The sequence below is a fragment of the Mauremys mutica genome, chromosome 7, assembly GCF_020497125.1.
Source record: "Mauremys mutica isolate MM-2020 ecotype Southern chromosome 7, ASM2049712v1, whole genome shotgun sequence".
NCBI classification, from domain to species: domain Eukaryota; kingdom Metazoa; phylum Chordata; order Testudines; family Geoemydidae; genus Mauremys; species Mauremys mutica.
This window is the reverse complement of record NC_059078.1, coordinates 103,726,084-103,739,808: the sequence shown is the minus strand read 5'-3', so window position 1 is coordinate 103,739,808 and position 13,725 is coordinate 103,726,084. Positions and strand designations below refer to the sequence as shown.

General features: G+C 36.9%; 1 protein-coding gene across 1 annotated transcript in view; it reads right to left on the bottom strand.

The window, feature by feature from the left end:
* Positions 1 to 299: 299 nt before the first annotated feature.
* Positions 300 to 13,725, bottom strand: part of TCERG1L (transcription elongation regulator 1 like) — a 207,924-nt gene continuing 194,498 nt past the window's right edge. The window contains exons 11-13 of the mRNA XM_045025211.1: positions 8,561 to 8,650; positions 4,420 to 4,538; positions 300 to 1,697 (exon numbers count right to left, since the gene is read on the bottom strand). Coding sequence (XP_044881146.1) covers positions 1,541 to 1,697; positions 4,420 to 4,538; positions 8,561 to 8,650 — 366 coding nt within the window. The 3' untranslated portion in view covers positions 300 to 1,540. The remainder of the gene's footprint in view (positions 1,698 to 4,419; positions 4,539 to 8,560; positions 8,651 to 13,725) is intronic.

The following is a 13,725-nucleotide window of genomic DNA, read 5'->3' as shown; positions in this document are numbered from 1 at the left end:
CCTCTGCACTCAAGGCGAGACTAAGTAATAACTAGACCATTTCTGACAGGTGTTTTTAAAAACCTCCAGTGACGGAGATTCCATAACTTCCCTTGGCAATTTGTTCCTGTACTTAACTACCCTGACTGTTGGGGAATTTTCCCAAATGCCCAACCTAAAAACCTCCCTTGCTGCAATTTAAGCCCATTCTTCATTTTGAATTCTTTGGGAGTAATTATTTAAATTTAATAAGTAGATTTTATTTTCTTAAATTGTAAGAAATACATGAGAAATACCTATGGAAAACAACTTTACTTGGAAGAAATGGCAAATTTCAAACAGAAAACAGAAAATCTGAAAAGCATCCAGACCGACTCTAAAGTATTTACATTAGATCTTAACAAAAATAAGCTCAGAAACTGCATGGAATATGGAAAGAAGACATAGAACAGTTTACTCCTCAGCTGGTATAAATTGGGCTAGCTCTATTGACTTCAGTGGAACTATACTGATTTACACTAGATGCTTTATATAATTTATTGTTATTGTGGGATCTATTTGGTCCTCAATGCTCTCATAACTCCAGTTGACATTAGTAAAAATTTACATAAAAATCAAGGGCAACAGCAATGTGTTCCTCATACATATAGTAGCTCTCAAACCAATTACTGTCTGAATTCTAATGCTAGAGACTAAAAAATAAAAATGAATTGGCTTAAAATATTTATTAATTAAAAAAGTTAAAATATTTGTTTATACAAAGATGATGAGAAAATGCTCATGCAAAATCTTCACTTACAATAAAAATAACTCAAATATTAATATGGTAATTTTATAAGATAGCTTCTTTATAGTAACTTTGATGGGGAAGTGTTGCTGTAATCTGTGTGCCTGAAAGCACCATTCAAAGTAATTCCAAAGCCATATTTGAAAGTTATAAGTTTTTCTATGAAACTTATGCCAAGATTTACACACTCGTCACTATGATTAACAATTAATACCCTATTACTACTACTCAGAAAACTAGACATAGACGTATGAACATTGAGTGATGAATTCCTCAATACCACTGTACTTCTAAACAATTTATGTTAATGCATAAAGTTGCCAAAAAATAGATTTAGATAATTCCCTTAAATGATGAACATATCTTGAAATTGTAATGGATGACATCTGTTTTCTGCTTAATTACAAATCTGCATTGAATTTATAATTTGTGTATATTACAAGTAATTTGCATAATTAAAACAATTAAGAGATTGACATATCATGGCAATTAGAAATGCATCAAACTATGAATGTTGTACAAAAGAGAGCTTCAATATGAAACATTAATTCTCTGAGAACTAAATATCCTACAGGTTCCTGCAGAGGAACCTGAACAAATTTAACTTGTGTTCACTGAACCTCAGTATGAAAAGATATTTCTCAGGGATATCTGGTTCTTCTTTAAACTGTTGGAACTTGAATCAGAAAAAGACAAAAAATGCTGTTTCTTCATTTCACTTTCTATGGCAGTCACAGTATTAGCTTGTGTGTTTATTGCAGATTTCAAGAATTCTTATCTCATTTTCCGTAGCCTTATTCTGTTTTCTTTGTCCCTCTTTTTAAGAATAAGAATGAACTGGTTGAAAAAATGCTCTTGGTCTTTTTTCTTCTGAACAAGTCGAAACCGCTGATCTCTGCCATATTTCTCTGCAAACTCTTTAAATGTTGTTCTGCAGAAAAAAGTCATACATGAGCAAGGCATCATTTAAAGCTTTGCACTTTTGAATATATTATCAGATTATTTAGTCCTTAGTTTTACATCTTACTTTTCATACTGCTCTTAAAAGTACCAAGATTGTTCTACCTGAAACTATTTGTCAAGAAGGTGAGAGAAGAGGCAACACCAAGGTCAAAATCAGCTTTGCTCCATGACTAGCTTGAGTTGTCTGCACTAATCATTATTCCCATATTTACATACTGTATATTTATTGATTTTTTTACCCTGGTGATATAGAATCATGGACATTGTGGTTGCTAAAATATGTTTTTTATTTACTACTCTAGCTAGGTAATACTCTTTGTTGCTGAATGATATTTTTAGAGAGGCTTATCCTCAGGTTTTCCATTTTTATTCAGCATCATAACAGAAAATACTACGATGTCTAACTAATAGCAAAAAATATTTGTCAGCAACACATGGTATATGATACCTGAAGAAAGAACTGTAGTTTGATCTCTTCTAATAAGACACAGGAAATTTGCCTAAGGACGACATGATCAGGCCCAGTATTTTCAAATGTGATTGCTATATATGAGAACAAAGCTCCTGGATTATATTTAACTTGGATATTATGGTGTTGAGCATGGTAAGCACCTGGATAAATAGACATTTTGCTGAACAAAGTCATACGATGTGTCAGTAAGTTTCTGCTCAGAAATCGCCAATAGCAAAGTCAGGAAATATGTTAATTAGTTATAGAATATAATAAAACATTGGCATTCTGACTCACTCAAAGGTCATTAATATGTTATTTTCTTTTCCTGGATGTCTAACTTGATATTCCCCTTTTGTTGTTGTTGTTTATTTTAAGTTACACTCAAATTATTTTGATAAGTCCTGGAAAACTACAGAGGTAACAGAATATTGGAGAAAAGTAATTATAATATGTAGGAGCTGGTATACAGAATGTGATGTGAACTGGAGATGGGCCCAAACTGAAAAAGCAATACTGGGATCTATCTAATTCTGCCATTAACTTGCTGTGTGACCTTGCACAAAGTTATTTATCCTCTCTGTGCCTCAATCTCTTAATTTGTACAATTCGGATTGTGATACACTCCTTTGTGAAGTGCTTTGAGATCTTCAGATAACTGGTATTAAACAAAATAAAAGATCTAAATGTCACAAAAGTTTAGTTGGAATAAGATCCAGAGTTTTGTCTTAATGCATCCATGCAGCACTTGGATATTATCGAAAATTTATAAACATAGAATGTGTGTGTGTGTTTGCGCGCGTGTGTGTGGAGTTGTGACATTTGGATCCAGAAAGTACAAGGGGGGTTATATCTAGAGATGGTTTAGGATCATCTCTAGAATGAATTTTGGGAATAATGGAGATTGGTTTGCTATGGGCTCCTCTGTGTCTATTGTGACAATACTTGGTTGCTTTACACTCTAATTGGTTTATTTTGTCAACGTTGGGGCTAGCTTGCTGCCTCCTTCTTTATTTTAGTTACTATTCACTCCCATATGAATGTTGGCAATGATGGTTGTTCACTAACTGTGTGCTGTTGATAGTACACAGATTTGTATGTTCATCTTGGAAATTATCCGTTCTCTATTTGATAATACTAGAGACTGATCAAGGATAATTTAAAGGGTGAGATTATTACTGCAGTTTGGGTGTCACAGATGAATAGGGCAACCTGAGAAAGTGTAAAATCCTATATACTCCTGTAGGCCATGAATATTACAATTACACCCAGAGTGGTTTTGTTCTTCCAACTAAAACACAACTGCTTGAGCAATTATTAGCTGTCACATTAGCCTGGAGTATTCTTAGTCCCTTTGTCAAAGAGATATTTTTACTTATTACTTCAATACAATTTGAAAAAAGGTTTACTTCTTTTTTTTATGTGAGCACACAGTGCCATGTAATTGTCTTCAATTTTTAGTAACAGAACTGTAATTTCTTCTTTATTTCTAATGATTTACCCAAAGTCAAAAAATATTTTTTTCTTTATTTATCTACATGATTTACAATGAAAAAGGAGTATCATAAGAATTTCATTTCTTATATATAGTTCTTGACCCTATTACTTGAAAAGGCTTTGAAGAAACAAGCAATAGCAACTTAAAATCTCATTGAGATGCACAGGCACAGCATTAATGATAACTTCTTTAGCAAATGTAATTTCTTTTTTGTCAAAAACCAGACAAATGGAAAATGCTTAGTGATTTTACATTAAAGACACTTTCATATATACACACACCTCTTTCTTAGAACTGGAAGGGACCCTGAAAGGTCATCAAGTCCAGCCCCCTGCCTTCACTAACAAGCCCAAGTACTGATTTTGCCCCAGATTCCTAAGTGGTCCCCTCAAGGATTGAACTCACAACCCTGGATTTAGCAGGCCAATGCTTAAACCACTAAGCTAGTCCTCCTCTTGTAGTATACACTTCTTCCCAGTGATGTCACAAGGTACTACAAAGTATTATTGAGAAAGAAAGCATAAGATAACCTTAGTGTTTAGGGCAACAGTAAAACAAGGCTAAGCCAATGACTTTATCCCACCCACAGGACTCAATTTGCAATGTAATTTTTCTCTACAAAAATTGACATTGAAATTTTACTGGACGCCAAGAATAACAATCATAACCTAATGTTACTATTTTTTGTTTTCATTAATAAGAGACAATAAGTATTAATTGTTTCACAAAGTAGCTCCATACCTTGGTGACAGTTTGGATTCCTCCAGAAGTTTTTTAAATTCTTCTTTGGCTTGCAATAATTTATTTTTCTTTTCCTTGTACTCGTCTCTTATTCTGGTCTTGACAAACTGCTCAAATATCTTTTTTTTAAAGGGAGACAAATATAGAAGTATTTATTAACAAACACATTGGGGTGTACCTGCTTGATCTAAGGGTTACAGATTTTCACAACTGCAATGCTTTATCTGCATAATGGGTTGGAGGTGCCAATTTAGGCAGTTAGTGTCTACATCCAAACACAAAGTGCAACCTTAATCAGAACTTCTTGTCATAGGTGTAGATCACTCGTCATGCTCACAGCTAAATATTCATAAGATTCACATTGTATTTATTTGGTTTGAAGTACGCATTTTCCCTGAATTGCTTGAATTCCTGACTGTGGACCAGAAAACTGTCTAAGGTGCTCAGATAGCAATTTCTGGAAGTTACATAAAGAAAGATTGAATGATCCTTCAGCTCAGCTTGATGCACTGTACACATGTATATGAAGTCAATAATGCCTATGTGAGATCAGTGGGATGCAGGCACCTAGATTATTTTAAAAATCCCTCAAGATGCCCATCTGCATCTTTAGGCACCTAAATATCTCTGTGAATTGTGCTTGAAAAAGAAAGAGCTGTGTAGGCACAATAAAAATTAAATATTTTGCTTACAAATATTTACACTTGTTTAACACTGAAATGGTGGAACAAAAGGAGCTGTTTATCAAAACACTCTCATTTCTCTTTATCTGCCAATTTCTTGTTTGCACTGTAAAAAGTACACAAACCTAGTCTGGGTACTAAGGAGTTTCCATTCACTCATGAATGATGCATCTGTGCAAATCTACATTTCATGAAAGATAAAGTGAAAAATCATTCGGTCTACTCTATGAAACTGAAATGAAACTGGTATGTAGTAACATGGATTCTTATCCGATGCACAGTTAAGGGAAGAAATAGATCTGGTAAAGTGTACACGCAAAAGTGGTATAAGAAAGAGGGACCAGAACACTCAAGCCAAAAATGCAGATGAATTGATTGTAAGTGTTCTTACATTTTGGCTAAATAAGTGCATGATAGGAACAAATGAAATACATAAAACCAGTTGATGTTGCCTTTGCTAGTGTTACCACCATGCTTTCACCTTCAATATTGGCAAAGCCATTATCATTTAGTTCTATCAACTGCAGAAGTGCTGGGCTAGCAATCATAATTGTTTTCTAGAAGTACTAACATATGAGAGAGCTTGTCAAAGAATATATAGTTTGCCTCTTGGGGTTCCAGTGGAAGGCACTCCAATCATACTGCTTACACAGTAATTATTCTTGTCCAAATCTCAACTGTATAAGGGAAAAAATACAATAGAGTGTTCAATCTCTCCTCTATCAACAGAGAATTCCAATGAATAATGGAATTTTTAAACAACCTCTTTGTTAGTGTTACAGAAAAGGAGTGTCTAAATTGACACTTGGTGATCTTAATAAATCAAAATTAATAGATCGCTCATTATCTAATACAATATCTCCTTCGCACATCACTATTTCTTGCCATAGGTTTCCCCATACTCTAATGTATGATGCAGTCTTTCCACTGAGTGGTAGGAACCCCTTGGGAAATACTGATAAGTAAACAGACAAAACATGTAGCATTCCATAAAAGATCATTCCATTCCTCAGACAGCACCAAGAAGCTACACAAAAACATAAAAACCAGAGTTCACATCACGATCAAACAAACACTAGCAAAAGATCAAGTCAAGAGACCCTGGTCTTTCAGACACCTGCAGCTAAAATGGGTTCCTGCCCTTTCTGGTTGTGGGCAAAATTAACCTACACTTTTCAAGCTTCCTCTTCGTCTGAGACCAAATGAAGGAGGCCGCATCAATTATTTATTGTATAAAAAGCCATCACGTGGACACTGATTCCTTTATTTAATTTGTATGTGTTCTTCACAAACTCATCATAGAGTCTCCACAACATGGATTAATTCAGATAACTCCAAAACTGCATGGGCATGCATCTACCTAATGCCAAAAACTTACAGATTTACAGCAGAGATGATTTTTCTCCCCCACACTCTGATAGTTTAACCTGAAATAAGGCCCTGGAGTCAGCGTCAGACAAGGCAAAATTTTCCATGCATCTGATGATAGGGGAAATAATGTTTCTTACTAATTTTAGCCATATTGAAACTAATATATGATGATTCATTAAGTCGGTCATCTAATCTTGTCCAAGGCCACCCTCCTGCTCAGGTCACTTGAAATAAAAGAGAATGATGGCTAAATAAGTGTAATTGCCTCCAGTCGGAGGCCACAACATCTAAGTGTCTATAATTCCAGTATTCAAACCACCTACTAAAATATGTTAGACCCATGGCACCTGGCTCACAGTTCAATATTTCTATCCAGCAAGTCATCTAAAATTGGAAATCTCTATTTTGATTGATCTTTACTTACAATGACCTATTTTAGGTAAAGGTCCTCAAAAGTGCATGGATTAGTTTTTAGTATATGCACATTTAAAAATAGTTCCCAGACTGGTTCATTTGACTGCTGGCTCAGAAAATCCAGGGCTCGCTCTCTCTTCACCTTCTCCATGCTTTTTAACACGACGTCTAATTATTTTCCACTTCTACATTGATTTTAAGCTTGAATTATTTTCTGTCTCAGTACCAGCATTAGCATGACTTTGATCTTCTCTATATAGTTATGCCAAGTCCTTGCTTTTCATAATCATTTCCCTTGAGTATTTAATATATCCCATAAATGAGGCCCATGTCAGCAAAACTTCAAGCTAAAGCCTGTATGATATGTTTTTATTATGTGTATTCATTATGGTTTTTTATTGTATCATGCATACGCTTGATAGAAAGAAAGAAGCAATAAAACCTGATTGATTGAGCAAGGTCTACATTGTGCCCTTGTTGAGTCACTGAAGGAAATACAAAGTCTTCTTGCTATGTCATCCTGACTCCTTGATCAGTTACTAAGCTCCCATTCTAAATGTTTCTCTCATATTTTCACAATCAAACATTTAAGGAAAAATAAAATTTGGAAAGGGATTACATGGAAAGGGTATGTTAATATATTTTTAATATTAAAGACAAAAGAGTATTACTGTATGTGTTTCTTTAAGTTTTCCATATGTACTCTGTATCGCAGGCAACTGTTCCTCCCTATAGAGTCCCACAAAGTTTAGTGCTTTTCATCATCCCATTCAATAACTATATGAAGCCATTTGGGGAACAATGGAGAAAATATTGGCGGAAGCATCAGCAATACAAGGACAACACCCAGTTCTATATCTCTTGTATGACAAAAGTTAACACGACCATATCCCAGCTTCCCCAAGCTCTTGGATGATGAGCATCTGCTTGAGAGCTAAACCCAGAGTGACTGAGGTAATGATAAGATGGAAGATTTTGGAGAACAGACCTTCTTCATAACATTCCTATTACTGGGGGCAGTTGCCCTCAGTTTGTTAGGTTGGTTTGAGCCTTGGAGTCCTTTTGGATACCCAAATAACCATGATTACAAAAAAAAAATCCACTTCCATTCACAGCTTGCTAGAAAACTGTGCTCATCCTATCAGACACAGACCTATCCATCCCAATTCCATTCATCCATTAACTCCAGGGCTGAGTACTGCAACATATCTCAATGAATAAAGCCAAACACCCTGAGAAAGTTTTAGCTGGTACAAAGTGCATCAGTCCATCTGCTAAAGTAACACAAATCACTGTAGAAACATCACTCTATTGTCCACCCTCCCTGATTTTCAAAGCTATTTTGGGGATTGGTCCTAGCTATATGAGTGCCCATCTATCTGTCTCTACAATCTTGGCCAACAGTGACAGCTATGTTCTATGAGTTGATCAACATGGATACTTGTGAGTACAAGAGACAGGACTTTCACAAGAACAGCGCCTAGACTCAATCTCATTCACAATTTTTTTTTAAATCTTAACTGTAGTTAACATTATAAATCCAGAGAGGAAGAGAGGGAGGTTACTCCTGTTTATTTTTTAATTTGGGAGGCATACAATTACAATGGTAAGTGTCACCAATAAGATACTGGATAGACAAATAGCAAACATTACCAATTCTCTTTTGAACTCACCTGTTTACGTTCTTCAGAGTTTAGCAGAAGGTAGCGTGGGTCAAATACTATTTTGTGTAATTCTTTTTCCCATGTAGAAAATGCTGAGACCTGAAGAAGTACATGAATGCCTTTGCTTTAGACAATATTACTAGAAGGTTCTGTAATAAAGAAGTGTTCCAATTTCCAAAACACTGTTTAATTGCATTGATTTCCCTGGCAAAATATTCACTAAAAGGTGACTGGAGTAGAATGTTTTTGGAGGGAAATAAAATGAAGAATCAAAGTTAAAGGGAAAACTGGATGAAGAAAACCAACATGAAAGTGAGAGTACCATTTCAGAGACTTGTCAACTCAAACAAACAAGATAGGATTTTGATAGAAGGCTTTCTTGAACTTGTGTGGGAAAATATTGTACCCGACAGGACAAATATAAGGAAGCAAACATATATGAGCAAAAAAACAGGGGAAAATGATTGTAATTTTTCAATCCCTTGAGTTAATTTTAATTACTTTCTCACCTTCACTGTACATTATTTTATAATTTCACTTACTAGACACCTCTATTTAGCCATCTCTGCTTATCTCTAGTTAAATATATCCTTTGATCTTTATTTACGTGTAATCTGACCATCTGACTACTAATATTTCCTTAAATATAGCCTTTAATTCTATTTTTTCTGGAAGTTTCAGTCTGTTTATGTGAAAATATTTAGAACCATAAGCCCCTAAAACAGAAAGAGGTTGGTTTTAACTAAAAAAACCCCCAACAATTAAAAACTCTCTTGTTGTGGATGTTGTGTGGGGCAAGCACAGTTGAAAGCTGGAGAACAGACAGATAGTTAATGAGCACTCTGAAAACAGGTTGGTAAAATATATTGTGATTGAGTGGCAAAGGATGGTTGAATTCTAATCTGTGTGTGCAGAATGACAATTTATCTGATTAGTGCCAGACTATCAATACTGATTGCTAAAGATAAAGTGTAACCATTAGGTAGGACTGCATAAAAAAAGGAAATTCCACATGCCTTCTCTCCCTCCCCCCAATAAAAGATTTCACTGAACATTTTTAAAAATAAGTGAATGAATGATGCACGTGATTTAATGGATTAAGATAGCATTAGTTATTTGCATAATGGTAGTGAGTAGAGGCCTGGGCTCCATTTGCTAGGCACTGTACGAATATATAACAAAACGATAGCCACTGTCCTGAAAAGGTAGCCCCCTCAATGCTCCAGCAGAATACTCTCCACCAGTAAATCAAATCAAATCAAACTTCAGTTAATTTAAAGCAATATATATCATCATCTTTACCCAAATAAAATTAAGGGCCCAATTATGGCTGCTTATGAGAAGGTGCACTAAGGAAAGTTATAATAATTGGGCCTACAAATTTACCCTAACTGTAAGCTCAGCTTGGGGGGAAGTGGATAAAAATTTATAAAATGCCACAATAGCCTTTACTAAAAAGGGGAGAGGCTGATGGGGAATGACTGAAGCCTGAGGCCCACGGTGGAGGAGAGGAGACTCCAGCATCCACTGCCAGGGCAGCTGACAGCTCCAGGCCCTTGCCGCCCAAGGCACTCCAGGGCCCCTATTGGCTGACAGCTCCAGCCCTGCCACTCCAGGGCTGAAGCTGCAGGACAAAATGTCACGGAGGTCTCTGAAAGTCATGGAATCTGTGACAAATGCTTATCCTTAACCATAACGCTTCCTTCCACCACCCTTCTTCAGGTGTTCCAGCAGTTCCATCTCGCATTGCGCTCATCCCAGTTCCCCACTGATCCCCCAAAACAACCATTTCACCCTAGATTACATTATTTTATATATATATACACACACACACACACACACACTTTAAAAGGGTTTCATTCAACCAAACAAGAGCCATTTAGTAATATTATGAAAGCTCAACTCAATCCAAACAAGTATATACACAAATCAATGGAATGGAGAGAAACACTCTAATGGGGAGCATCTGCCTTGTCTTTTTAGACTGTATACTCTTCGTGGGAGGGACTGTGCCTCCATCTGTTTTTGGAAAGCAGCAGCACTTTAGGTGATAGAATAATCTAAATAATAATAATAAATTGTAACAAAAGGACTTCCTGATGTTCTCAGAAACATCCCTGTGGTTCCTCACTCTGAATGTGTTATTCTTTTAGGAAGCCATCAGAGGCAAGCATGCAAACGACTCCGCCTCTTTTGGTGCAGAATTATCTTTCTAGTGCCCCAGGCGGACTCATTTTGCTGCCATTAGCTCAATTATCAATCAAGCATTTTCCTTTGCAGCCAAGTCCCTGATATCAGAAGCATCATTAAATTCATAGGGCCAGCGGGGACAAAACATTAGAGATGAGGATCTTTTATTTTCTTATTCACCTTTGCCCAGAAACTTTTATGATGCGGCATCCTCAATACATATGCATTAAATCCCTAGCATGGCTTTCAAATTCCTACATCTAATTACAGAGAAGAGTAAATCACTAAAAATAAAATAAGTATGTGAAATATAATTAAAAAGAATAGTTAACAATCAACCAGGAGACTTTTGATTATGCAAAATGGATCTAAAGGAATTGGCTTTGCTACTAGAAAGCAATGGGAGCCAGAAAGTTTCAAAGTTATCGCAAGCAAACTTATAGAATTTAAAAAGATTGGTTGACTTAAATGTTGCTAGTTAAACTGTTATTCTCCCTTGTATCCTTCTGTAACGTGATGCCCCTGGATGGGTCATCATCATCTGTGAAGATTGAATGCGGATCCCTGGATCTAGAAGCACAAATCTCTAGAGCCCTGGAAAAAAATTTTTAATTGTTTTAAATAATATTTTATTTTATTTTTCAGGACTTTCACGTTATTTTGTTTAATCCATTTTAAGCATACAAGAAGGGTGTATGTGTGGGGTTGATGGCCCTGGATAGCAAGCTTGCCTCGTACGCACTGCACAGTGGCAGCTTCTGTCCCACAGGTGCTAAGCCCAGTTCCTTGTTTCAGGTGTCGCAACCTCGTGCATGGGGTCACAGTGCTGCTCAGGTTTGGCTGAGCCACCCCTCCATCATGATGACAGAATAGAGGCCGAGCCAAATTTGAGTGAGTGGTACTGTGATCCCATGTACCAAGCTGCAACTCCACTCACTCAAATTTGGCCTGGCTGCCCCGTTTTCCTGATGGAGGGGCAGTCAGGTCAAACCTGAGCAGTACCGAGACTCTCTTCATGAGGTCATGGAGCAGGGTGCCAAACCCAGGCCTTCAGGACACCAGCTGCAACTGCAGGGTGAGTTTTTTGTTTTATTTCATTTTATACATTGATTATGGTTTCATTTCATGTCATTCTGCATTTGCAAAAAAACCCAGGGCTCTAAAAATCTCTCTTGCCTGAGCCTAAGAATCAATGTAACTTAGTTCAAAGGCTGTAGCAGCCCTAAACCCCTAGATATGGAATAGCCACTGTAGGGGACAGACACCCACATTATGTTAGTATGAGTAACACTTCCAGAGTCTCCTTGTATCTTGTGGTTCACTGTCAAATTAGACCAGGTGAAGGACTTCTCCATTCTGAGTAATCAGCTCTGGGGATCTACTCCTGCAACTGTTGTCTGGAGTCTGTCTATGCCATATGAATTAGGGTTGGTTTATCATTTACCATTTTGTGTTCCCTTTTTATCCTTGGTATTTTTTAAATCTCCACTGAGTATATACACAAATTCTCTTTTTTAGAAAAAAAAAAAAAAAAAGTTGGGCTATTAAAGTCATTATTGTTTTAGTTGCTGCTATAGATCTCTGCATGCTGTTCCAGCTGTTTGTAATGGACATTTTGGAAATGAATTTGAAACAGTAAATATCCTGACTACAATAAACTAAACTCCACGCGAACATTGTACTGTGGCCTTTCTACTGGTTACATGCTACTTTGTGAAAGAACTGGAGCATGCAGAGTGGAAGACAGGTAGAGATACTCCGATGACATCCAGAATTCAAGCAAGAAAATCCTCCCAGAACAAACCATGACTTCTGCAGCCTTATCCCCTAGCACAGAAAGAAGAGAAAGTAGAGATTTGAGTTTGCTTTTGCTTTTTAATAATGCATTTGTGCTTTTTACCAGTGTTCAAAGCACAGTGAACAAATTCATTAAATTCAATATATTGAGTTTGGAGAGTGTGTTTAGAAGTTTAAGGAAGTTGAAATATTTCATGTTATTACCCTTAGATTCCAAAGCTGTGTGTTCAATATAAAAAATTATAAGAACAGAAAAGAGCAAAGAGTAAAAGATTCCCAGCTTTTGGTGACTCATCAGACCAATGAGAAAGAATGCCACAGCATGACACCAGTTAGTGAGGCCAGGCAAAAGTGACAAGACATAGTTAACTAGGCTGCCCTGTAGGAGATACAGTTCAGGTGATGTTATTGTTCTGGGCCTGTCTGGAAAAGGCAACCTTGGAAGAAACTGTACATTACAGCATAGTTTTAATTCTGCTGCTCAGTTACAGCAGGAGCTATCTATTTAAGCACATGTATGGGCCGCTTACCCCAAGTACTCTGACTTCTTCATGTGTATCATTCCCAAGGCCAGCCACCATCAGCAGCAAAAGTTACATCGATGTGTGATAACTACGGCTATCTGTTGCATGAAATTTCAGGGGTGAGTGTGCGTGAGAGAGAGATCATAGGAACTCTATTGCCTAAATACTACCATAAAAGTTATTGACATTTTAAAGTGTGTGCAATCCTGACACTCTTTAATAGCTGAATCCCATTGGACTGTAAACTCTATTACTTCTCCACAAGTATAAACAACATGCACGTCCTCTAGTATAGTATTAATAACGTTAAATCAGCCAGAGCAGCATGCCTCATATAAGGACGAGGGGGCCAGAGGTGTTTTTCCACCCCCTTTCCATCCTCTGAATACTGGGGGTGTAACTTAGAGTAGTTTCAAGACTCTCTAAATTGTGTTGCATTGTATCAGCCACCTAGTGGCCATTGCTGTTGCAGGTGTCACTTGAATTGAGAGCACTCCAGTCATGCTCTAGCACAGCCATGACAACCGGGGGACTGACAGAGAGCCAGAATAATTACTTCTGTGTCTGCCAGGGGTTCCTAGAGTGTGTGTCAAAACCTGGCCCCTCTTCTCCAGTAAACCTATAACTGCATTAGTTTGTGCCTTATTTGACATGCCTTCTCCC